The 26,726-nt window shown below is 37.0% G+C and overlaps 3 protein-coding genes and 1 long non-coding RNA gene across 39 annotated transcripts in view; 1 reads left to right on the top strand and 3 right to left on the bottom strand.

The window, feature by feature from the left end:
- add3a (adducin 3 (gamma) a) overlaps window positions 1-466 on the bottom strand; it is a 213,164-nt gene extending 212,698 nt beyond the window's left edge. For 29 of the 31 annotated variants that reach the window (XR_015521215.1, XR_015521216.1, XM_087302854.1 and 26 more), the window contains exon 1: window positions 377-466. The gene's annotated coding sequence lies outside the window, so the exon portion shown is untranslated. Of the gene's footprint in view, window positions 1-350 lie in introns of all 31 variants that reach the window. The other 2 variants (XM_087302851.1, XM_087302862.1) reach the window with 1 other exon arrangement.
- LOC147838590 (uncharacterized) overlaps window positions 1-3,332 on the top strand; it is a 35,320-nt gene extending 31,988 nt beyond the window's left edge. The window contains exons 2-3 of the long non-coding RNA XR_015522284.1: window positions 2,023-2,793; window positions 2,870-3,332. This is a non-coding gene — a long non-coding RNA (uncharacterized LOC147838590). The remainder of the gene's footprint in view (window positions 1-2,022; window positions 2,794-2,869) is intronic.
- A 704-nt stretch (window positions 3,333-4,036) lies between these two features.
- Window positions 4,037-11,773, bottom strand: LOC796214 (stonustoxin subunit beta-like). The gene is made up of 3 exons (XM_087304657.1): window positions 11,636-11,773; window positions 8,814-8,867; window positions 4,037-5,897 (listed from the first exon to the last, which is right to left on the bottom strand). Exons 2-3 carry the CDS (start codon window positions 8,857-8,859, stop codon window positions 5,362-5,364), a joined length of 582 nt encoding a protein of 193 aa, XP_087160783.1. The 5' UTR covers window positions 8,860-8,867; window positions 11,636-11,773; the 3' UTR covers window positions 4,037-5,361.
- Window positions 11,774-14,307: 2,534 nt separating this feature from the next.
- si:dkey-286j15.1 overlaps window positions 14,308-26,726 on the bottom strand; it is a 38,259-nt gene continuing 25,840 nt past the window's right edge. For 5 of the 6 annotated variants that reach the window (NM_001126458.2, XM_087303267.1, XM_087303265.1 and 2 more), the window contains 9 exons: window positions 22,481-22,662; window positions 19,657-19,782; window positions 19,423-19,562; window positions 19,257-19,341; window positions 19,010-19,175; window positions 18,685-18,866; window positions 18,423-18,576; window positions 16,717-16,844; window positions 14,308-14,869 (listed from right to left, as the gene is read on the bottom strand). In NM_001126458.2, the coding sequence (NP_001119930.2) occupies window positions 14,552-14,869; window positions 16,717-16,844; window positions 18,423-18,576; window positions 18,685-18,866; window positions 19,010-19,175; window positions 19,257-19,341; window positions 19,423-19,562; window positions 19,657-19,782; window positions 22,481-22,662 (1,481 nt within the window). In that variant the 3' untranslated portion in view covers window positions 14,308-14,551. Of the gene's footprint in view, window positions 14,870-16,716; window positions 16,845-18,422; window positions 18,577-18,684; window positions 18,867-19,009; window positions 19,176-19,256; window positions 19,342-19,422; window positions 19,563-19,656; window positions 19,783-22,480; window positions 23,957-24,745; window positions 25,065-26,726 lie in introns of those variants that run through there. The other variant, XM_087303268.1, reaches the window with a different exon arrangement.

Below are 26,726 nucleotides of genomic sequence, written 5' to 3'. Positions count from 1 at the left end.
AAGTGTATGTCTTTTTCATCTGGCCAACATTCCTCTGATTCATCTGCTGCATTAAACACATTATTATTGCTATGATTAAACACACCCCTGTTTAACCATGACAGTTACTCGAATATCTTTTTTTTTTTTTTTTTTTTACTCTAATATAATCTCAACTTCAGTGGAAAGCTCAAAAGTGAGGAATAAAATCACATCTATTACATCACACAACATCACAAACCCATCATCATCATCATCATCACAGCACCGCATCTGAAGGCACGCGTGTAAAGAGCACCAGCAGCACCACAGATGGAGGACTTCCCGTTAAACACACTCACAGATAGGCCTCTATAAACACACACACTCACGCGTGAAGGGCATTAAATCCGCTTACCTGAGACGCGTTCGTGAAGTTGCGCTCAATCTGCTACTTTCATTCAGTCCACGCGCACCGCCAGCCCGCAGAGCACGAGCGCTTTGAACTGGACTTCAGATGCGGTGTAGCGCGCGTGACGTCAGCGGCGCTGCGTGATTATGTTAGCATATTGATTGATATCACGCAGCGAGTACAACAGCTTCAACAAATCCTCCTGTTATACAGATCTGCACCAGAACGTAGACGCTCACTATATGGCAGGAAATCACATCATCTTCAAGTGAAAACTAGGAGCAAAATATGGCAGTCAAGCCATGTAAAGTAGTGGTTTTCTGAAGGGATTTTCAAACTATTATGGTCTATGCAATTATTGATGTTAAAATGTAATCTTCACATGCCATACTGAACAGTCAGTATATATTTAAAAATGTTATAACTTTAACATCATGTAAACAAATATCTTTCTACAGTCTAAATGGAGATAATGTGAGACGATGCTTCCACCTAGTGAATGGAAGCAGCATTACAGCACGATACAGGACCCTCGTGAACTGTTTGTGTTTTGATCAATGTGAACCTCGCCGGAGAATTTAATTAAACTGTGACTGATTCGTGGTTTAAAAAATCACCAAAAAGGTAAACAATTATTCAGAATTACACGTTAATGTTGCATTTGGAAGAAGACGAAACACCAATCTCAGTCCTGGGGGGCCTGTGTCCCTTCAGGGTTTAGCTCCAACTTGCCTCAACACACCTGTCTGGAAGTAAGACCTTGATTAGCTTGTTCAGGTGTGTTTGATTAGGGTTGGAGCTCAAATCTGCGGGACACCGGCCCTCCTGGAACAAGTTTGGTGACCACTGCCTTAGGGTTTCTGCGGGTTTCATCAAGTCACATTTAAGACTTTTAAAAGCCTTTTAAGACCAATATGAACGAAATTTTAGACGTACACAGGGCCACTCGCTAAGGATTTTTTTTTATATGGCCCCGTTACTTTTGTATAGTTTGTATTAATGGACGATTATGTAAAGAGATGTGTTACTTTAGTTTTCCTTGATTAACTGTGTTGATTTGTATCTCTTCACAATAAAAACTTATATATACTGTATATATAAATATATACTGTATAAAAAAGTTATCGAGTGTCAGCCCGATAGGGTCGCTCTACTTGGACATAGGAAATTAAGACCCGTTTAAAAAGATTTAGGACCTACAATACAATATTTCTGTGAATTTAGGAAATATTCTTAAATTCTAAAATTTTAGCTTTTGAAACACCTTGCCTAAACTAATTTTTCCAAAGACATTTGATTTTCTCCCAACTTTATAAGGGTCTGTTACTCAAGGCCACTATTTTAGGAGGGCTGTATACATTACTACTCAGCCCCCCTAAAACTTTTGCGATTAGTTCATAAACTGTACACTAAATTATCACTTTAAATTCGATATGAACGGTGGCAGAACTGGGCTCCTCTCTGTCTTTTGTTTTTTATTTGATCAGCAAACCACAGCCATGGACAGCGAGAAAATTAGGTGTGTGTTCATCAGTAAATTGTTACAGATCTGCTTATTTGCAGTTCTTTGATATAGATAACCTCAGGGGCGGACTGGCTATCTGGCAATTCTGGCAAATGAAGGGCCGGACCATTTTTTAAATGTGGGCTAGTCACCTATTTTATTTATTTATTTTTTCGATATAATACAGTTTCACAAGATACTTGAATAGCTCTGTTTAACGTTTTTTAGGCGACACAGTGGCGCAGTAGATAGTACTGTCGCCTCACAGCAAGAAGGTCGCTGGTTCGAACCTCGGCTGGGCTCAATTGGCTTTTCTGTGTGGAGTTTGCATGTTCTCCCTGCGTTCGCGTGGGTTTCCTCCTGGTGCTCCCGTTTCCCCTACAGTCCAAAAACATCCGGTACAGTGTATGAGTGTATGGTGTATGTGTGTGTGAGTGTGAATGAGTGTGTGTGGATGTTTCCCAGAGATGGGTTGTGGTAGGAAGGGCATACGCTGCGTAATGGCGACCCTAGATTAATAAAGGGACTAAGCCAAAAAGAAAATGAATGAATGACGGTTTTTAAAATTTTCAGGTTCAGAAATTGAATTATCACAATGCAAAACAATGTTTTTCTTTGTCTCATTTCTAGTCTTAATATCTAAAAAAGAAAAAAAAAATCTTAGATCACGTAAAAATATTGTTTTAAAAAATCAGATGAAATAAGGCAAAATGAAGAGTTTTTCTTTAAAACTAGCAAAATTATCTGCCAGTGGAGTAAGTTAAACAGAAGTGTGAAATAATGCAAGCCAACACATATCAGTGATTCAAAATGTACATCTAATAATGTTAAAGTATGTTAAATATGTACTAATAAAGTTATAAACCTTACCATTATGTTGGAGTGCAGTGAGTGCACTACTCTGTGCTTCTAGATGGTTGTATTTTAATTTCTGTCGTGTTGCAAACAGCCAAACTGCTTATCAATGCAAATCTCGTCACGTAGTGTGTTGTTAGGACACGGGGTAACAATGTAACCTGCTCACCTAATGTTTTTCCTCATAATATTTATATTATTTGCTAATTAATAACCTCATGTGGAACTCTGAATCTGCGTCACATTTCAGAGTCTGCTACTGTCCACTGGAGGTCACATTTCAGTCACGGACACATGCTTTGAGAGCCTTTCTGACTGAAAGAATGAAATACTGGGTTTCCAACACGGCAACCCAGGGTGCTGAAGTATAATAGGCTAAAGTGGCATTGGGCGGGTTAAAAAACAAACAAACCAAATACAGGCATTCTGGCACATAATGCACATTTTCAAAGCAGAACATCTGACTTCAGTATTGTTTTTCAGATAAATAATGTTTCTTAAATATCTGCAAACATGGTGTTTTTATACTTTAGAAGTGTCAAAAACTGACAACTGGCACCTTTAAATAATCGTGTTTTTACTTTGAAATGTAGATATTTGGACTAGAAACAAAAACAAAAAACCTTTTTTGTTGCATAAATCAAATCAATTCTGTATAAAAACATAATTAAATACAATTCTGCAGTTCCTGGTCAAATATAATCCAGACTTAACATTGCATATCTTTGTGATGTGACTATTGCAGATGCACACATTGCGATATCAATGCTGAAACTAAATATTGTGCAGCCTTACACTGATCATCGAATTGTTCCCACCAATAATTTTAATCGCCTCCAAAAAAACACATTGTTAACTTTCGTTAACCTAAACAGAAAAGATAAATCATGTTCTCTCCTCAAGTCCTTCACTGTAAAAAAAAAAGAAAAATCTGTAATTTTACTGTTTTTTTCCTTAAATTAAAATTTCTGGTAAACTCAGTAATTTAATTTTAGTTATTTTAAAGTAAATTTCTTTAATTTAATGAACATTATTTTACATTGTTTTCCGACACCCCAGCTGCCGCAAATAAAACAAAAAAATTATGGATTTTTTTTACAGTGTACCTCACCAAACACATATAGACAGTGTGACTGGCTGTGCCGTGCCCTGCGGCAGCGTGAGATGCAGCGGTGTTCAGATGTTAGCACCACAAAAAGAAACCTTTCAATTAAATATGAGGTTAATCGCTACATAAAACATATGTGCAGTGGAGTACAGCAAACACTCAATTCAAAGGATAAATCAGGTTTTACAGTGCAATTATTACAATTATGTTCTCAATTCATTTATTTTTTGTATTGCTTTTCAACAGACAAAAAGTACACAGGGCTGGTTCAAACAATAAACATGAAAGCAAGTACAAAACAAAAAGCACAAACTGAAATTAAATATACAATTGAAGTCAGAATTATTAGCCCCCCTTTGAATTTTTTTTTCTTTTTTTAAATATTTCCGAAATGATGTTTAACAGAGCAAAGAAATTTTCACAGTATGTCTAATAATATTTTTTCTTCTAAAGAAAGTCTTATTTGTTTCATTTCGGCTAGAATAAAAGCCGTTTTAAATTTTTTTAACACTATTTTAGAGACAAAATTATTAGCCCCTTTAAGCTATATTTTCTTTCGATAGTCTACAGAACAAACCATCATTATACAATAACTTGCCTAATTACCCTAACCTGCCTAGTTAAACGAATTAACCTAGTTAAGCCTTTAAATGTCACTTTAAGCCAGGGGTGTCAAACGCAATTCCTGGAGGGCAGAAGCCCTGCACAGTTTAGTTCCAACCCTGCTCCAACACACTTACCTGTAGGTTTCAAACAAGCCTGAAGGACTCAATTAGTTTGATCAGGTGTGTTTAATTAGGGTTGGAACTAAACTGTGCAGAGCTGCGGGCCTTTTGGAACTGAGTTTGACACCTGTGCTTTACGCTGTATAGAAGTGTCTTGAAAAATATCTAGTCAAGTATTATTTACTGTCATCATGGCAAAGATAAAATAAATCAGTTATTAGAAATGAGTTATTAAAACTATTATGCTTAGAAATGTGTTAAAAAAATCTCTCTGTTAAACAGAAATTAGGAAAAAAATAAACAAGCGGTCTAATAATTCAGGGCGGCTAATAATTCTGACTTCAACTGTATATGCATGTAATTATGTGAGGTGTTAGTGTGTCAATTTATTTATTCTTATATCTTATGTACACTAAAACCCAACAGTCAACTTTATCAAACGAAATGAGTGCGGTTAACTCAAAAAGTTAATTCTACTCATTTGAAACGAGTTTTGAACTCAGTGTTAAAGCTAATGATTTAATTAAATACCTCATTATTTTAATTTAGAGTAAGTTAACAGTACTAATTGCTTTGTTTACTCAAATAGATTAAGTTCACAGTACCCATTAGCATTAGTTTTTGAACTTAAAGGGTTTGTTGCAAACGGTTTCCTTAAATGGTTTGAGCTATCTTAATTTTGTGGGTTTCACAGTGTGATATTTTTATAGTTGTTTAATTTCATTGTGTGTTTCATGTGTGCTTAAAATATTAAGAGGCTTGTGTGGGGGTGAAAGAAAGAACAATCGTTTTGACTCTTTTACTTAAGATCACACAGAGTCACTGACTCCGTATAAAGCACGAATCCGGCACAGAGGGGTTGAGTGAATGCAATGTTGAATGTGTACAAGTGATTGAGTGTGTTTTCATCAGGGATGCTGAAGAAGGACAAAACGCCAGCCGGCTCATCCAGAAACACCCCAATTCTGTTATGGGGAGTTGTTGGGAGAGGAATTAACCCTTCTATACAATTATGCCAGGCAATCAGTTTCTCTCCAATAAAGCAGCTCATGATCCAGGATTTGTCATTGGCTCCAAATCGACAGTCAGAACTTTCTCCTTTCCTGCCGATTCCTTCATAGCACACCACTATGTCACCCTGCCCCTTCCACTCGGCCTCCCAGTAGCAGCGTCCAGACAGACGCTCCTTACACAGAACCTGCGGGAGGCCGGTAAATCTGTCTGGGTGATCGGGATAAGACATTGGCTCTGAAGCACACTCCAACTTTTTATTGTCGTCTAGAAGAATTAAATTATCGTTTGCCGTGTTGGGATCAAGAGTGAGATCACAGGCATCTGCGCTTAAGAAAAGACAGCATTAATGAAAGCACTATTTGTGACCCTGAACCACAAGCATTTTTTGGAAATTAAGATTTACTGTATACATCACTTGATTAAATAAGCTGTCCATTGAGGTATGGCTTGTTATGATAGGACAATGCTTGGCAGAGATACAGCTATTTAAAAATCTGGGGGTAAAATGTACAGTGGGTACGGAAAGTATTCAGACCCCCTTAAATTTTTCACACTTTGTTATTTTGCAGCCATTTGCTAAATTAATTTAAGTTCATTTTTCCCGCATTAATGTACACACAGCACCCTATACTGACAGAAAAACACGGAATTGAAGACGTTTGGAAGGACCAGAACCCTTCTTAAAGCTGGCCATCTGGCCAAACAGAGCTTTCGGGGGAGAAGAGCCTTGGTGAGAGAGGTAAAGGAGAACCCAAAGATCGCTATCGCTGCGCTCCAGAGATGCAGTTGGGAGATGGGAGGAAGCAATAGAAAGTCTAGCATAACGGAAGCCCTCCACCAGTTGTTGCAGAGTGACCCAACACATTAAAGCCCACATGGAGTTTGCTAAAAAAAACACCTGAAGGACTCCAGGATGGTGAGAAATAAGCTTCTCTGATCTGATGAGAACTTCTTTTGCCTTCATTCCAAGCGGTTGGTGTGGAGAAAAACCAGGCACCGCTCATGTCCAATACGGTCTCAACGGTGCAGCATGGTGGTGGCAGCATCATGTTGTGGGGGTGTTTTTCAGCTGCAGGGACAGGACGACGTGTTGCAATCGAGGGAAAGATAAATTCAGCCAAGTACTGGGATATCCTGGATGAAGAGTGCCTAGGACCTTAGACTGGGCTGAAGGTTTTCCTTCCAACAAGATAATGACCCTCAGCACACAGATAAAATAACGAAGGAGTGGCTTCACAACAACTCTGACTCTTCTTGAATGGCCCAGCCAGAGCCCTGACATAAACCCAATTGAGCATCTCTGGAGAGACCTAAAAATGGCTGTCCACCTACGTTTACCATCCAACCTGACAGAACTGGAGAGGATCTGCAGGGAGGAATGGTGGAGGATACCCAAATCCCCAGTGCAAAACTTGGTGCATCTTTTCCAAACAGGCTGTATTAGATTAGATCAAAATAATGCTTCTACTAAATACTGAGCCAAGGGTCTGAATACTTAGGACCATGTGATGTTTTTGAGCAACTTAAATTATTTTAGCAAATGGCTGGAATATATATATATATATATATATATATATATATATATATATATATATATATATATATATATATATATATATATATATGTATATATGTATATATATATATATATATATATATATATATATATATATATATATATATATATATATACATACACACACACACACACACACACACACACACAGTTGAAAGCAGAAGTTCACATACATAAACTGTATAAAAGGCACATAATCATTTTAAAAAACTCAGATGTTAATGTGACTAAACTTTTTCTCTTTTAGGTAAATTAGAATTATCAAATTTGTTTCTGTCATGTTTAATAACAGACTAATTAGAGAGATATTTTTTGAGAAATTGTCTTAAAAGTCAAGTTTACATATTAGATTATTTTGCCTCTAAAAAAGCTCAGATGATGGTGTCGAGGTTTTGGAAGCTTCTGATTGGCTAATTGACAACATTTGAGTTAATTGGAGGCACAACTGTAGAATAGTATTTAAGGAAAAAAACTCAAACACACTGCTTCCTTGTGTGACAACATGGGAAAATCTACAAGCTAGAATCAACAAAAAAAGCCAGATTACAATTTGCTAAATTACACTGGGAAAAAGACAAATTTTTGGAGACATGTCCAGTGGTCTGATGGAACTACGATTGAACTGTTTGTCCATAATGACCAGTGTTACATTTTGAGGGGAAAAAGGGGAAAGCTTACAAGCCTAGGAACACCAATCCAACTATGGGGGCAGCAGCATCATGTGGGGCTGTTTTGCTGCAGGAGGGACTTGTCCACTTCACAGTATAGATGGCATTATGAAGAAAGAACATTATGTAGAAATACTGAAGCAACATCTCAAGACATCAGCCAGGAAATTAAAACTTGGCCATAAATGGGTCTTTCAAATGGACCATCACCCTAAGCATACTGCCACATTAGTTAAAATGTGCTTTAAGGAATGTTTTGGAGTGGCCATCACAAAGCCCTGACTTCAATCCTATAGAAAATTTGTGGGCAGAGAGGAAAAAGCAAGACAGCCAACAAATCTGAGTCAGTTTCACCAATTCTGTCGGGAGGAATGGGCCAAAATTCCTCGAAACTATTGTGAGAAGCCTGTGAAGGGACGCCAAAACGTTTGACCAAAGCTATACAGTTTAAAAGCAAAGCTAAAAAAAAATACCAAGGAAATATATGTAAACTTTTGACTGTCTAGAAATTAATAAAATAATTCTCTCATTATTCTGGCATTTAGCAAATGTAAATAATTTAGGTTATCCTAACAGAACTAAAATGGTTATCGTTTAGTAAGATTTACCATCAGACATGTTTCTTAAATGGTTATGTTGCTTTTTTAGAGTGTATGTAAACTTCTGGTTTCAACTGTATATGCATGTTTAAATATTATGACAATTGCCTCAAACTCTCTAACAAACTCTAAGCAGTGCATTTTCCTAATAAAAATATATATTTTTATATTTACAGTAGAAAATGTTAAATTCATGGAAAATGATTTTTACTTATTATTGTAATCAATTTGAGCATAAAAGATAACATCTACAGTTTTGTCCCATACAATGTATTTTATGGCCATTCTGACATATATCACTGCGACTTAAAATGTTTTTGCGATTAAGGGTCACATTCGAGATTGGTTTAGGCTGAAATAGTGTCTGATGAAGAAATAGAGTGTGTTGACCTACATTTGAGTAGTTCTGCTCTAGCCACGATCTCTCCGTTAAGATCCATGATGCAGGCTGTAAAAGAAAAACAGAGGAATAAATCACCAGGCCTACAAACAAAAGAGTACAAGCAACTAAAAAAGAGACAGGTGGTACTAAATCAGTAACTATGGAAACAAAAAATGAAAATCTAAAACCAACGGTGGCTCAGTGGTTAGCACTGTCGCCTCACAGCATGAAGGTCCCTGGTTCGAGCACGGGCTGGGTCAGTTGGCATTTCTGTGTGGAGTTTGCATGTTCTCCCCGTGTTGGCGCGTTTCCTCCGGGTGCTAAGGTTTCCCCCACAGTCCAAAGACATGTGGTATAAATAAATCAGATTATGTAAATTTGCCGAAGTGTAATAATGTGTGTGTGTGTGTGAGAGAATGTGAGTGTATGGATGTTTCCCAGTAATGGGTTGCAGCTGGAAGGGCTTCTGCTGCGTAAAACATATGCTGGAACAGTCGGTGGTTCATTCCGCTGAGGCGGCCCTTAATAAATAAGGCACTGAGCTGAAGGAAAATTAATAAATGAAAATGTAATCAAATAAAAATTTGGTTTAGCCAAATCATTAGACTTGGACTAGGTCTAGTTAGTCTTTGTGGCATCTAGAGTAATGAAACCCAGGCTGTATCCCATATTACCACTGTAACCTTAAATAGTGCTTTATAATTTTCACACTATTATGTATTTGGGTGATTTCGGATTCAGCACTAATGTTCACTTCAGCCATTTTGGGTGTTTGGGTTTTAGCCCTGTTTTTATGTACTGACGTAAGTTTTTGGAGAATATTTTTTGCTGTATATTTAGAAAAGTTTCTTTCCATATTTTAAAGCAGCCAAGTTTTGGGATGGATATACAGTAGTTGAACCTAACCTACTGTAACCCTCCATTTAAGTGCGCAAGCATGCTTAAGGATGTCAAAGTCATTTTGACAACCATTTTGGCATGATCTGTATTATGGAGTATTTTGGAAACTGCTGATCTACTGGGTTTTTTTACACACACAACCATTTTTAGCGCATACAGAGAGTGGTCTTTAAAGGACAAATATTCAGTCAGCTGCCCTTCAATTGGCGAAAATGCCTTATTGATGCCTAAGACTTGTTCAACAGGTGAAGGTTGTTAACCTAATTAACCTACAGTTTATGTCTTTGGACCGTGGAGGAAACCCACGCCAACACGGGGAGATAATGCAAACTTGCCCAACTGGCCCAGCCAAGACTCGAAGCAAGGACCTTCTTGCTTTAAGGCGGCAGTGCTAACAACTGAACCACCGAGCCGCCACCTATGATTTTAATGGCAATAAATTTACTACAACCTCTGATAAAGCAAATAAACACAGTTCATGCTTTGACATGTCTGTAGATTAACAAAACAATAATAGAACACTTATAAACTTTAATTATATATATAATTATTTTATATATATATATATATATATATATATATATATATATATATATATATATATATATATATATATATATTTATTATTATTATTATTATTTTTATATTTAAATACATAAAAATAATAAATTTAATCAGTTAAAGTGTTACTGTAAACTTTATTGTTCCCTTTTGGAGCAATTTATTTTCCACCATACTAGATTTACATCACATCAGCAACGTTTAGCAAATCAGTCGCACAAGGAACCAATGAAAATTTAAATCTGTTGGTCCATGCCAAAGAGACCCTATACCGAAACCCTGAGGGAAGTACTTATGTCAATAGTTTTAAACACTTTAATATATGTTGCATATTCATAGAGAAATTCTACAATAACACTTTATAATAATAATTGTCATTTTGAAAACGTCTTTGACATATTTAAAATGTAAAAACCTAAATAATTAAGCACACTGTGGCCAAATTTAAACCTTTTCCTAAAGGTGAAAGATTCTGCATTTTTTTCCCTGAGATTGTAAAGTGCAATGTGCAACATACAGAAAGTCCATTTTGTTTCTCCCTTTTCCCTGTTTGTTATCATAAGCACACAAGTAATAAAAAAAACTTGGCTTTTACCTGGAAAAAAGGTACAGGTACTGTATATCCTCCCACATTTTAAATTATGGCTAAACCCCTGCACCTATCCTAGATTGTTTGTCTGATCTTCACCCAATTTCACACAGGCGATCATGAGCCCATACTAGCAAAAGTTATACAAACTTTTTATATTAATCCTTGGGCTTAGCCTCTATTTCAGAGGTCGCCAGAGTGGAATGAACTGCCAACTATTCCAGCAAATGTTTTTACGCAGCGGATGCCCTTCCAGGCACAACCCAGTACTGGGAAAGCTTTTTAATATCATAGTTACTCAAACCATTTTAATAAAACCAATCATAACTGATGTAAAGGCAAAGTATGTTCTTCAACACAATATTTTTTAACACTACTGCCTATTCTGCTGAAATTTCATATCTCTGTCAGAAATAAAGACAAAACAGCTGCCACTTGGACAGAAAGTTTTTAACCCTTTAATGCACAAGCTTTAAAATAGATATAGAAAAAATAACCTTAGACGGGTCAATTTAGACCCATGTAGTGCATCGAAGGGTGAAGAGGTACATTTGTGTACCTCAAGGACATATTCATGACTAAAAGTGTACCACAGGTGCTGCTCCAGTGACAGCTTTACCTTTATATCAGAGTGAAATTGCCGTTGTTACTTGAAGTTATATTTTTACATACTAATCCCCATTTTGAAGACACTGAGAATGTAAAATGTTGCAAAATCATTCACAGTTTAAAAAAAAAAAAGCATTAGAAAGCTAAATTGTTTAATTACTTTTTAAAAAATTACCTCAGCTTATCAAGTTGTCAGTTTGGTCTCTTCTAAACTCCGGGTTGAGATACTTTAGATTGAAGTTTGATGATTGCAGACCTGCAGACACACTTCCACAGCACTGAACGATAAACTTACACAGATTATAAAGAGCAGTGAATGATTACGTAGCTGACCTCCAGGTAAACACCACACCCATTGGCTACTCATGATTTACAAAGCAATGCAGAAGAAACGAGCAGAACTTGAGTACACATGGGTATTTCACACAAAAAAATCTAAATGCTGAAAAACTTTTTGGGTTGCTGTTTTGAATACAAAAGAAGATGGGGACGGGGAAAAATAATGTAAAGGAAGAAGTATGCATTGTTGACCTATAGTTTAGTTATAGTTTACCACTCGGTCCAACTTACACAGCACAAGAAGGATTTAATGCTTTAGTATTAAATTGCTCAAAAAATAAATAAAAAAGTGAGACTTACAAGTTATTATTGTTACTTACAATAGAGTTATTAATCTTTCAATTTTTCATGTTATTTTAAGAGTTCACACTCTTGACGCTGTTTGGCATGCTATCCTAGTGATGGGAAGTTCGGATCATTTTATTGACCCGGATCTTTGAGTCTCGTTCATCAAGATGAACAAATCTTTTTTCGAGTCATTTCGTTCATTTGGTTCAATTTGCCAAAATATTATTAAAATGTTACGAATTGCTTCCAAACACATCTACAACTAACCCAAAAGGTTGATTCATGTCTTCAAATGTCAGGGGTTCATTCACGTTACACTGACAGTCACATATAATCTTAATCAATGCACAGTCTAAGCCGATAGGAGCCATGATGGTTCGTTCATCACGTGACAGAATGACTCAAACCCGAGGACTCGAGAGTTGAACGGTTCAATTCTTTTTCTGGCTCTAAACGCGTATGATTGGCCCCTAAGGAACGAGTGACTCAGACCCAATAGAGTAATCGAGAGATGAACGGATTAAAACTTTTTCCGGTTCTAAACACGTATGATTGGCCCGTGAGGAACGAGTGACTCAGACCCGATAGAGGACTCGAGAGGTGAGCGGATCAATTCTTTTTCCGGCTCTAAACGCATATGATTGGCTCGTGATGAACGAGTGACTCAGACCCGATAGAGGACTCGAAAGTTGAGCGGATCATTCTTTTTCCGGCTCTAAACGCATATGATTGGCTTCTGCCAGTGTGATGAAGACTTGAAATTAAGGATACTACCTGCACAAATGTGCGCACACGCGGATGAACGAATCACTCCCTGAGAGGACTCGTAGTTCCCGAGTCATATTTAGGATTCGTTCAAAATGAACAAATCGTTCATGAACGACCCATAACTAATCCTGGGAGAGAACCCTGAGCTTGGAGATAATTGAGCCCAATTGATGCTCAATTAGGCGTTTCAAGATCAGGTAGGTCTCGAAAGCTCCCCCTGGTAAATAAGGAAAAGGAGGAGATGGGGTGGAAGAGGGGATTCGTCACAGCAGCTAGCTGTAACTTTTACAAGGTTGCCCACTGAAGCTAAGCAGGACTGCGCTCGTTGACTGCCTGGATGGGAGTGGTGAGACCAACAAGGTGCGCTCAACCTGTGGTCTGTGTGGGTTCTTATGCCCCAGTATAGTGAAGGGGACTCTATACTACTCAGTGAGCACTGTCTTTCGGATTAGAAGTTAAACCGAGGTCCTGACTCTCTGTGGTTGTTAAAAATCCCAGGATGTCCTTCAAAAAAATAGTAGTGGTATAACTTGGCATCCTGGCCAAATTTGCCCACTGGCCTGTCCATCATGGCCTCCTAACCCTCCCCATATCATGATTGGCTTCTTCACTCTGTCTCCTCTCCACCAATCAGCTGGTGCGTGGTGTGTGGTCTGACATAGGCTGTTTCTCAATTCCAAGAACGCAGAGAACGGACTTGTGTTCTTGTGGAGACCGGTCTTGCCAGGTGTCCTCGGAAGAACGAACTCAGGAGACCGCGAGGGCAGAGAATGCGCCCTTTGAGAATCGAGATGCTGCATTCTTCCTGATGGTCACATGACCTTCACACGTTTTAGGTGGTAAATTATTTAAACATTACAGCATTCATACAACCATTTATTGTTTTTCCCCTTTTCAAAATATATACTTTGCATTAAAACATTATAAATCTATGTTGCACAATATAAATAAAACAGATTTTAATACGATTTTCAGCAAACAAACACCCTTAATGTGTTTATTCCTTTATTAAGATGTTCATGGTGATGTTTACTTTTACCGTTTCATTTAGGGAAACTCCTGAGGCAAATAAGACATATCTCTGAACTTTAATAATAAATCTAAATAAAATGCTGCGCTTCCCACCTCCAGTCGCAATGACTTCTGGGACTTCTAGAGCAAGTTCGGTGCTCAAATCTGCATCAGTGCGTCCTCGATATCAAGATCACATCCGGGAAGTTTCACGTGTCCTCCGTACTTGCGGTCTTGAGTATTTGAACTGAACTTGGGCAGCTGATGATGACATTACACGAGAACACGAGGTTGCAAGACCACTGAAGAACGCATATTGAGAAACAGAAAATATGGCTGCCGTCACATTATTGCTGATTACGAATGAGAGACCAGCTGTGATCAATCATATCAAGAGCTCCTCTTGAAATTAATTAAAAAACTTCACTAAAAAGCAATCCATTTTATTTTTTGATCATTTTATTACATATTTGAGTGTAAAAAATGTTATAAACAAGTATTTTCTTTCTAAATCAAACAATACTTGAAGCATTTACTGAAAATGAACTTAAAAAGTGCACATTAAATAGTCAAGCTGTGTACAATACACAATTCAAAACCCTTTTTTAAACATACTGATTGGTTTAATGCAGTATACAAATTATAACACAAAATTAAGAACATAAGCAAGCAAAATTACATAAAGCTACTGTTGATCAGTAATGCGAAATACAAAGTTTTTTAGGAGGCTGCAGTGTGCTGAAGGAACGCCTCCGGGAATATTAAAGACTGCGTGCTGCAAAAACTCCCAAATGGGGGCAGAGGGCTTGGGATAGTTCATGTCATAGACGTGAAAAAGTTTAAAACATGAATCCACAGCTTGCAGTAATGATTCCTGTTCCACTGCCTGCTTGCTGAAAACGACGTACACTTGGGAAGAGTGTTCTTTGTCCCCAAGCACAAGTATGTGTGGTGGATCCTGGTTCATCGCACTGTTCAGGTACTGAACCATGTAAGTTCCAACCTTGAAAGAATACATTCGAAGTTATTTAATTTACATTGTGATAAATGCTGCATGGATAAAATATACACACACGGCCACTTTATTAGGTACACCTGTCAAACTGCTCTTAAACGCAAATTTCTAATCAGCCAATCACATGGCAGCAAACTAAAATGCATTTAGGCATGGTCCAGATGATCTTGGGGAAGAAAGATGACTTAAGTGACTCTGAACGTGGCATTGTTGTTGGTGCCAGAAGGGCAGGTCTGAGTATTTCAGAAAATCCTGATATACTGGGATTTTCACGCACAACCTCGCCTAGGGTTTACAGAGAATGGTCCGAAAAAAAGAAGGTATCCAGTGAGCGGCAGTTCTGTGGGTGCAAATGCCTTGTTAATGCCAGAGGTCAGAGGAGAATGGTCTGACTGGTTCCAGCTGATAGAAAGGCAACAGTAACTAAAACCACTCATTACAACTGAGGTATGCAGAAGAACATCTCTGAACACACAACACGTCCAACCTTGGGGCGGATGGGCTACAGCAGCATAAAACCACATCGGGTGCCACTCCTGTCAGCTAAGAACAGGAAACTAACCCTACAATTAGAACAGGCTCACTAAAATTGGACGATAGAAGATTGGAAAAACTTTGTCTGGTCTGGATTTCTGCTGTGACATTTAAATGGTAGGGTAATTTGGCGTCAACAACATGAAAGCATGGATCAATCCTGCCTTGTATAAACAGCTCAAGCTGGTGGTAGTGGTCGTGTAATGGTGTGCGGGATATTTTCTTGGCACACTTTTGGCCCATTAATATCAATTCAGCATTGTGTCAAGACCACAGCCTGAGTATTGTTGCTGACCATGTCCATCCCTATATGACCACAGTGTACCATCTTCTCATAGTTACTTCCAGCAGTATAACACGTGTGAATGTCATAAAGTGTGAATCATCTCAGACTGGTTTCATGAACATGACAATGAGACAACTGAACTCAAATGGCCTCCACAGTCACCAGATTTCAATCCAATAGAGCACCTACAGTATGGGGTTTGGTGGAACAGGAGATTCACATCATGGATGTGCAGCTGACAAAACTACAGCAACTGTATGATGCTGTCATGTCAATATGGACCAAAATCTCTAAGGAATATTTCCAGTACCTTATTGAATCTATGCCACATAGGATTAGACCAGGGGTGCTCAGTCCTGTTCCTGGAGATCTACCCTCCTGCAGATTTCAGTTGCTACCCATATCAAACACACCTGAACCAATTAATTAGGACCTGAACACCACTTGATAATTACAGGCAGGTGTGTTTGATATGGGTAGCAACTGAAATCTGCAGGAAGGTAGATCTCCAGGAACAGGATTGAGCACCCCTGGATTAGACAGTTCTGAAAGCGGCACCAACCCGGTACTAGTAAAGTGTACCTAATAAAGTAATCGGTGAGTGTATATGTGTATTATGATTAAATCACTGGTCTTACCAGGGCACCAATGCCAATCACTTCATCTTAAATGTTTAACTCTTTAATACCAGAGTGCAAGGCCCCTATAATTTTCTTCCAGAACTGCCCAACACAACTGTATCTTCAAACATTAGGCCCCGCCTCCAAATGAATGACCACCAGACAGCTTTTGTTACCAAAGTTAATTCATTTAGTATTAGTGTTTTTCTCACTTGTGGAAACTCTTATTTTTTTCTCAATGTTATACTCTTTAACAGACGGAATGGAATGTTTTATTTGCAAATGTTTTATGCACTATTTAAATGTTGTCCATTGGGATGGAAATACAGAAAGAACAAATTTGCATGTTTGGTGTCATTTACTCATGCTGATTTTGTGGTGGTGTTTTTACTTACTGGCTGAACGTCAATGAAGCTGCTCTTCACTTCAGCATATGTTGGACGAACCACTTTCCCATTTGTGCGGTATGGCGATGTTGGCAAGATTGCCGGAAGGGCTTTAAAAGCAATTTCTCCACGAACTTCTGTAAATTACAAGTTTACAAAGACTCAAACTTGATGATTTTGCAGACTACTTCACCACTTTGTTCTACATACACTACTTCACTACAAAATGACAAGCATCAATGGTCAGTTCTCAGATCCAATGTGATTTAGTTTATAGATCATACGATAACTTTTTTCAATATATATCACTGTTCTAGTGGGTTCTGAAAATTTTAATGAACACATCTTACACACTGTGCCTTTAACAGCATGACAAGTTAAACTAACACCTAAAGTTCATTGATAAACTTTGATGTTGGCTTGAGAAAGCCAATGTGACTGCGCTAGGAATGGCAGTTGGCAGGAAGCACGGCAGCGGTTGCTAAGTGGTTGCTAGGCAGTTGCTAAAACAATTATGGCATTGTTAGGTAGTTGCTAAGCAGTTGCTAAATGGCAATGCTCGTGTACATGTTTGATTAAATGCTAATACTTAGTAGTCATTTCTAGCATATGTTATTGCATTTAGATAATCATTCATAGCATGTAGCTAATCGTTATTAGCACTTGGCTTCCATTATCATTGTTACCATGCATAGTACACAGGAAGTCCCATTTGCTAGCATGAGTCAAACAAGCCAATGCCCAGGTCCCTACGATGTTCTGATGTAGAGATATTGCTATTTTTAAATGGTTGCTAGGTTATACTGTTTTATTGCTATGGGGACATTTGACAGGTTAGTGAGGATACATCAAAGCTTCTTGGCAATATGAGTGATCTTAATCAACCCCGATGTTTCTATGACAGTCTTTTTGAGTGTCAAAAACTGGACTTGAACATTATGTATTCCTGGTGTTGGGTTGCGGCTGGAAGGGCATTCGCTGTGTAAAACAACTGCTGGATAAGTTGGTGGTTCATTCTGTTGTGGCGACCCCTGATTAATAAAGGGACTAAGGGAATGAACATTATGTAAAAATGGCTTGCCGTATTTTTTTGAAAATACAATGCTTAATAAGTGTGAAAGTGATACATGCAAAAATGGCTTGCCATATTAGTAAAAATATGGAGTTTAAGTCAAAAATGGCTTACCATATTTTGAGAAAAATAATGCTTAAAATTATTTATTGGAAAACTATAAGTCTGAAAAACCTTAAATATATAGCAACAAAATCTAACGCATCTAAATACAGCTTTTGGCCAAATTTGGGGCTTGTATAATTTTTTTATATGCTCGGATTATAAAAATGTAATATTTAACATTTTTTTTAATCAAAAAACAATAAGTCTTATAGGCATGAGGAGATATAGCAACAATCGTGAATGTAGAAGGCACATTTTGACCACATTTGGGCCTTGTGGCATGAACGGCCTAGGAGGAGATACGTTTGTTTTCAAGGACAGTAGTATAACAGTATGTTGGCTTTCTCAAGCCAACATAAAAATAAAAGCTGTGCTGCCTGCTTTTTCCTAATATGGCTTTTGATTTTTCAACATAGGCTAAAACGCTGTATCGCTAGCACTCTTATTAGCCTCTTTATGATGAGTCGCTTGCAATCCTCATTTGTAAGTTGATTTGGATAAATGAATAATGTAAATGTGACCTGAAGGGATGTCCTACCCTTCTCCAGTGTTTCCAGGTTTTCTGGAAGGACATCAGAAGCTTTGGGTTCTTTTTTCGCTAAAAGTAAAATCCGGTCTGCGAAGACAGGCAGCCACAACTCATGAAGGCAGCCGACATGTTCAGGGAATAATACTCCAAAATCCTGTGATATCTAAATAAAACATCACATTTCTCTCATTTGATTGAAGAAAAAAACAACTAACTTATTCATGGATGCATTAAGGCACATTAGTTTTAGTATTTTAAACATAATTCTCACTGTTGCAAGACATTCGAGAAGTGTTGGACTTTCTTTTTTGATTTCTTCAACAGTTTTTGGTTCAGACGAGTGAATCCATGAGGCTGTATATCTCATGAACTCCTCCATTTCATCATGAGAGCTTCTGTTGTTATTTAGCCTCTCAATCATTGTGTGAATGTCAGTGAAAGGCGACTCTGCCTCTATTAAAAACAAAACAACAAAGTAAGGAAAGACATATTTGTGATATGCAAACATCCATACGATCACACTGTCATACAACCTCATATAAACAGCACAAATACTATGAAGTTCCACCATCAATTGATCAATCTCTAGCTCTGACCTGGCATTGGAAGGCTTCTCTGGACTGGGGAACTTTGGGATAGCGGTGGAAAGCTGAGCTGTCTCTGACAGTGTCGAGCTCTGAGACGTTTCCTCACATTGCGAAGTCTTTCTTCTAGGTAACCGGTTGCAGGGTGTCGGTATCGAGCAGGGGTATACCAGGCCTCCTGCAGCACACCAATATGGAGAAATCAGTGGTAGAAAAGACAGCATTTATACTTTAATCATAATCAGTCATCATAACTTACATATCCATTTCCCACACTGCTTTTCAGACAAGGAAACTGAGTAGTCACTGCCAAAGCCATTTCTTTTTTGGTCTCAGATGTTGGCCTTTACAACGAAATGAGCATTTTATTCAGATTGTACAGTTAATTTAATTCTTAAGTAAATGTATTTAATATGAATACTCACGTTTCTCCAAACTTCTCCATCAAATAGGTCACCAACAGCCTCACCATGCGGCGGCGCTCCTTGAGGTTCAGGTAACTGTCCCGGTCTAGAGCTGTAACTAATGTTGCTCCGCCACATGTTTTGAGAATTTCTCGTACATCCTGAATAATAAAACACAATTATTATAATTTTTTTAAAATCAAACAATAAACAGGCTAAAATTCAACTTTAAGTGTTTGAAAGGTGTGCTATTACAAAGATGGAGTCGCTTCTTGCCGTCTGACAGTTTTCTTCTACAGTCTGAGTTGGTGTTGGTGGCTCATTTCTTATTGGCGACTGATTCCCACATGACTGATTGTTGAAAGGACTAAAACCCACAGACTGCAGAGAGAAAAAAATAAAAATAAATTTTAAATATCAGACGCAAGGTTAATTTAGTAGCCAACCGCAATTAAAATTCTACTCTGCAGCTATGCAAACTTATCTGCTGATTTTTCAACCCTATAACATTTACATCATCTAGTGTATGGGGACTGTAGAGTGTGATTTGTTTTTGCACATTCTGTCATACATGAGTCTGAGATGGTGGGGGGATCCTAGACAACGAAACAGAATAGACAAATTTTTAGTAAACGGAACAGTAACATTTTATTTTGATGGACTATTTGGGTATCAGTAGACTGTCTGCTTAATATCTGTTGATATGCTCCTTCAACAGACATATAACCGACTATAAGAAACTTTGCAAGTACATGTCAACTTACATTAACCCCAACCCTAACCTAAAAGTCTACTTATAATCTATTGACAATTAGCTGGCATGTAGATGCAATGTAACTTAAATTCAACAAATGGACCATCAAAACAACGTGTGACCCAAGTGAACATCAAAAATTAAGCCTAGCTGCCAGAAAAAAAACAAAAAAAAAACATAAAAAATATGCTATGTAACTGTAAATAAATTATTTAAGGAAAACAATTTCCTTAAATTTAAATTTCCGGTAAATTTCTGTAATCTACCGTCTGTTATTTTATGGTATTTTATGCCTTTAACAGCCGTTATTTTAGTTTTTTTTTTTAAATAACAGATTTACAGTGCAGATGTGCTTCAAATGAAAATCAAAAGAACAAACTGAAATTCCCCACTTCAAATAAAATCTATCCAAGTTCGCTTTGAGTTTATTTTGGCAGTCTGAAACAGCTTACCAAAGCAAACTTTTTGAGGGAGTTTTTGTCTTCCAAACACCTTTGAGGTACCATTGGTCTTTTGCGACTATCCAGTTTAGTTAACATTCAAATCAACACAATGTTGGTAACATGAATACAACTGGAGATTTGAGTAGCAGAGCTGGTACAGATGTATCCGCACCTGTATGATAGCTCACAAAGACATTTTAAAAGTCTGTGGGGGTCAATCTGTGGGAGATTGAAGCTGCTGGATTCACAACACATTAATTCATCAACTTCTCTTAAACTTCCTGAAAGTAAGTGGCTGTTTTACTGGGAGAATAAAATAAAAGTTATCTAAGTGGTTTGTGGCGGCTGTGAATAACAGACATTAGCCCCTTTCACACAGTGATAACGGTAAATATCTGGAAAAATTTCCAGAACGACTTTACAGGTAAATTAAAAAAAACGCTGTTCACACAGGCAAGGACGTTACGGAATTTTTCCAGAAAAGACCGCTTACACATCCATTCCAAAATACCAGTAAATTCTGACATCATTCACCAGAAATGAGCTTTAAACGGCTGGGCTTGTATTTGTAAACATTTGACTACATTACAAACTCTGTGGAAGATCAGTATTGTGAACAACTTCGATGAAAACATATGGAGGATCACTTTCGTATGTCGAGAGGTTTATAATAATGTGTTTGCTGGCGTTCACGGCTGTTTCACAGGCAAACGCAAAGCTTGAAGGTAAACAAACAGCGGCTTATCATAAGCATCTTATCGATGATTATTTACAGTTGGCATTAAGAAGAACATATAAACGTTATCTGACTAACTTCTAGCAGCTAAATGTGTCTGGGAAAATATTCAATTCAATTCAATTCAGCTTTATTTGTATAGCGCTTTTACAATGTAGATTGTGTCAAAGCAGCTTCACATAAATGGTCATAGTAATTGGAACAGTGTGGTTCAGGTTTTAGTGTTTAAGTTCAGTTCAGTTCAGTTTAGCTCTGTTCAGTGTGATTTAATCATTACTGAGAGTTCAAACACTGAAGAGCAAATTCAACGATGCGTAGCTCTACCAATCCTGAACCATGCGAGGCAGTGGCGACAGCGGAGAGGGAAAAAAAACTTCACCTGATGGGAGTGAAGAAAAAAAAACCTTGAGAGAACCAGACTCAGTTGGGCACGACCATTTTAATTTCTCCGCTGGCCAAAAGTCTTGTGCAGAACTTCAAATTCAAAGGCTTTTATTCTCATAAACCGCACGGACGTGAATGCGTCTGACTGTTTGGATTGGTTAAAGCAGACGTCTCACGTCAGCACGTTCTAGACGTGCATGCACTCTTTCCGGCAATCTTCCTTCTGCATTCACACAGCGTTGCCTTCCGGAAAATTAACGGTAATGTTACAACTTCTCTTTCCGGAAAATAGCCAGAAAGAATTTACCGGTATTTTTTAAAAAGGACCTGTTCACACATACAACCTTTCCGGTAATTTTGCGGAAAGGTCTGTATGTGTAAAAAGGGCTATTGTCAAAGTATGTGTAAAATTATTATTATTGCTGTCTGACATCAGCGTGCTTTTTATAAAGCCCAAATGTTTTGTTTAGTTCATTGCTTAATTGAAAATGTTAATATGCTTTGATGTTTGTCCGTTGCTTATGTTTCTCTAGCTGGGTGCTAGCCAATGTGGGAGCGAAGACTTGAATATAGTAGCTAATATATGATTTGCTGAACACTCCAACCACACCAGTGTTATCAAACACTCCACAGACCAGCCAAGATTGATCTGTTTAGCTTTAAAGCGCAATGTCTAATATTTGACAAGGGCTCAAATGTTTCTATAAGCAGATGTATGGTGCTCTTAAATAAAATGCTTTCCATGAACATTGTAATACTCACCATGCCAAGACAGTCACGAAGTGTGGGATTTTCTTTTTTGATCTCCTCAACATTTTTGGGTTCAGACGAGTGAATCCATGAGGATGTGTATCTCATAAATTCCTCTATTTCTCCTTGAGGGCTACTGTTGCTCTTTAGCCTCTCAATCATTGTGTGAATGTCAGTGAATGAAGACTCAGACTCTGTTAAAAGCAAAATATGAAAATGAAGAAATAAAACTGAAAAACTAAATGTAATCTCTGTCTTCACAAAGCGCTTAACTAAATATTCTATATGTAATAATATATACATGTATAAATTAGGCATGGGTCGGTGTAAGATTCTGAGGGTATGATAACCTTGGATAAAATATCACGATATCATGGTAGTGTGATTACTGCTCTAAAATATATTTTTTTTTAAATGTCTGGGTAAAAAAAAAAAACTTTTTTTCCCCTTTGAAAAAACAATATTTCATTTTTTGAAAGATTTCTAATATTTTGGAGCAGTAAACATGCCAGTTTGAATAATTCAAATGAATCACTGACTTCTGCTGTCTTCATTAGTTTCAAAAACACAAATTTCTTTACAATTTAAACATCTGTGGATATCTTGTCTGCTGATATGCAGAAAATGTTGATAATGCAGATAATGTTGTCCTTAAATATGTTAAAAACAAATATTACACATTTTTAGGAACGGTATTACTTAAAATGTTGGTGGTTTTAAAACCTTGACTTTTCCAAATCGTGGTATACCGTGAAAACGGTTATCGTTCCATGCCTAATATAAATATTATGTTAAGTAAGATCTAATCAATAGAGCTCAGATCATCCATATCATGGACATCAGATTCTAGAACTGTCAAAATCAGTTTTACTTTTAAACCAAATTTTATTATATTTGACACCTGCCAGCATATTTAGCATTATAAAACTCATTTATGTACTTAACATTTCACTTAATATTAACATCAAAAATCTCAAAGTAATGATGTTTTAAATGCAATTTTCCAAAACTTTCATCATTTTAAACAGTTGTGTTTAAAGAACTTTAATTAAATTTGTTGAATACAATACTGGTAATATTCAAATGAGTTTCTGAAATATTGATCAAATATACATTATTTGACAGTTTTTAAGGTTTTTAAATTAAGAATTTTTCACTTTTATGTTCACAATACAATTGTTGAAATGACACCATGAATGTTGAATTCAAACACTTTGAAGAACTTTTTCAGCACTTTCCAGGCTTGGAATTCATATGTCTGAATTTCAAGTACTTTCAAAACGTGTGGGAACCCTGTATTAAGCAGACATGACAGATGCACCATCTGTATTAATACCAGATTATTGCAAGTCCATTGTCAATTCTTATCTGAAAGTGATTCAAAGACATCCATGTACAACTGTTTATGATGACTTGAACACACTGTACTGTACCCTACCTGAAAAGAGACTTATTGTCAATCCCAGTTGTAAGAGCAACAAATAATAACTTGACTTCTAGTTGATCAATTGGAAAAGTGACAGAAGGTAGATTTTTCTGATGAATCATCTGTTCAACTGCATCCTAATCAACACAAACACTGCAGAACCCCTACTGGAACCCGGATGGACTCAAGATTCTCACAGAAATCAGTCAAGTTTGGTGAAGGAAAAATCATGCTTTGGGGTTCAGTATGGGGGCGTGCGAGAGATCTGCAGAGTGGATGGCAACATCAACAGCCTGAGGTATCAAGACATTTGCGCTGCCTATTACATTACAAACCACAGGAGAGGGCAAATTCTTCAGCAGGATAGCGCTCCTTCTCATACTTCAGCCTCCACATCAAAGTTCCTGATAACAAAGAAGGTCAAAGTGTTTCAGGATTGGCCAGCCCAGTCACCAGAATAAACATTATTGAGCATGTCTGGGGTAAGATGCAGGAGGAGGCATTGAAGATGAATCCAAAGAATCTTAATGAACTCTAGGAGTCCTGCAAGAACGCTTTCTCTGCCATTCCAGATGACTTTATTAATAAGTTATTTGAGTCATTGCAGAGATGTATGGACGCAGTCCTCCAAGACTTGACCAAGACCATGACTTTGTATTCTACACTGTAGATTATTTCTGTTAACTAACAAAACTTTTGTCTAAGCATAGTCAGACCTTCCTGTTCTAATTAAATAATTAAAAATCAAGTCATGATCATTTTTTATTTTGGTAAAATAAGCGTAATCTAGAGGCCTTTGCCTCTATGATTGATGATCAGCTAGAAGTCAAGTTATTTGTTGTTCCTAAAACTTGTATAGGCGACAAGACTTTGGTCAGGTAGTGTTTGTGTCAGAAAACCGTTAAAAGGGATAGTTCATCGGAATTCCTTTTGAGCCAAATTTGCCTTCAACAATACAGAACGTTGTGGCTCTTACTACATTATTGGCTAGGAGGCTTATTCTCCTTAAATGGAAACAAACTTCTCCACCTTCACATGACAGATGGATTCTGAAAGAAATTTTTCTGTGTTTAAAATTGGAAAAAATTAGGTTTTCATTAAAAGGGTCTTTAAAATCCTCTTACAAAACATGGAAACCCTTGTTGAATTATATTGACACTATTGATCTTGAAGCAGGAGAGGAAGAAAGGTTTTTATTTTTTAATGTTTTTATGTTTTTATTATTATTTATTTATTACTTTTGTAGCTTTTTTGCTGTTGTTGTTTATATATATATATATATATATATATATATATATATATATATATTTTTTTTTTTTTTTTTACATTTACTGTGTCATTTTATTACTATATATTTTTTCTGATGGTCACTGGTTCTTAGTTGTGAAAAAGCAGAACAGTGTATTACTTATTTCTGTATGTATATGATATTGTATCTGCAAAAAACTTTAATAAATATAGTTGGCAAAAAAAAGGGATAGTTCACACAAAATATTTTTTTGCCCAGATAGTATCAGGGCTGATAGTGGAAAAAATTCCTGAGCCTGAACTTTTTTTCCTTGCCCCTGAGGCGAGTAGGGGTGGGGGTACTATGTATGCAACGCACTTTTAACACATAACTTGTGGGCCCCTGGGCCCAAATATATTAACAGCCTATGTGTAACCCTGATCATCATTATTGTCAAGTGGCTCTTTTTAGACACATGCCAGTAATGTCAGTGACACATGCCAGTGTCAGTGATCTTGTGACATGTGCCAGTAGGTGTCAGTATAAGCACGTTATAAGCACCTTAATCTTATAAGTCTCTTTGCTTTAATATTTAAAAATCATTAGGCAAATGACACCTGTTATCTTACATGCATATATGTTATGAGTTTTCAACATGCATTTTATTATAACTTTTTAAAGGATATCATTTAAAATACCTTAAAATGAAAATAAGTTAAATAATAAAATAAATGAATTAATTAAAAACATAGAGAAGTCCATATTGTAGGGAACAAAGGAACTGCCAGGATGCAATAATATACAGTACAACAGATAAGTGTAACCCCTCCCATACATAAGCATGCCACAATAAATTTGACTGACATGTACTGTCAAATGACTATATTACGTACGGAAGTATGACTACGAATACATAAAATAAATGTGTTTAAATTAAAACATCGTGGAGTAGCTCAGCAAATAAACTAACTTGCGACGCGATAAATTAGGTTAAAAGTAGCGTAATGATTAAATATGGTTTTGCTCGTGTTAATTAATGTCATAAGCTTCGCCGGGTGTCGATGTCACTGCAGTGACATGCAGCGCGACACTCTGAGTGACACAGGTCACTACACATGCCACTAGCAAGTGACACATGACAGTGGAAAACCGGACTGTGCCAGTGTCATCTGTACGTCAGATGTCGTGTCACTCCATGTTAAAACTGCTACTGTGAATTCGCGTTCGAGCGCACACAATAAGCTAAAACTCGCCCCAAGCACCGGCAAAAACAAATAACAATGAATGTGTCGAGGAAAGAGTAAGGACATATCTTAATTATTTATTTATTATTTTATTTTATTATTTTATTTTATTATTTATTATTTTAATTTATTATTTACTTATTCTGAGTCAGTGTCGCAAAGATCCTGACTGGCAATCTCCTCTTGGACTCGCCTTTAGAAAGAAATTCATCTTTACGGATTACATGAAGGAGTTTTTTTTGTTTTCGATTTGTTTTATTTCGTTAAGTAATAATTTAAAGCTTTCTATAAATATATTTATTATGTCTGTGAGGCATATACATTTTGCTTCATTTTGTTAAGCGCTCCTGTTCAAAAACC

Source organism: Danio rerio, chromosome 22, assembly GCF_052040795.2.
Source record: "Danio rerio strain M-AB ecotype USA chromosome 22, GRCz13ab, whole genome shotgun sequence".
Taxonomy (NCBI): Eukaryota; Metazoa; Chordata; class Actinopteri; order Cypriniformes; family Danionidae; genus Danio; species Danio rerio.
The sequence above is the reverse complement of the archived record's forward strand: the minus strand, read 5'-3'. Positions and strand labels throughout refer to the sequence as shown.

What these genes read in the sequence shown, in the direction of transcription:
- LOC796214 (XM_087304657.1), bottom strand. Translation starts at nt 8,859, where the DNA reads ATGGATCTTAACGGAGAGATCGTGGCTAGAGCAGAACTACTCAAAT. An exon ending in TAGAGCAGAACTACTCAAAT is followed by an intron (nt 5,898 to 8,813) that starts GTAGGTCAACAC and finishes TCTTAAGCGCAG; the next exon opens with ATGCCTGTGATCTCACTCTT.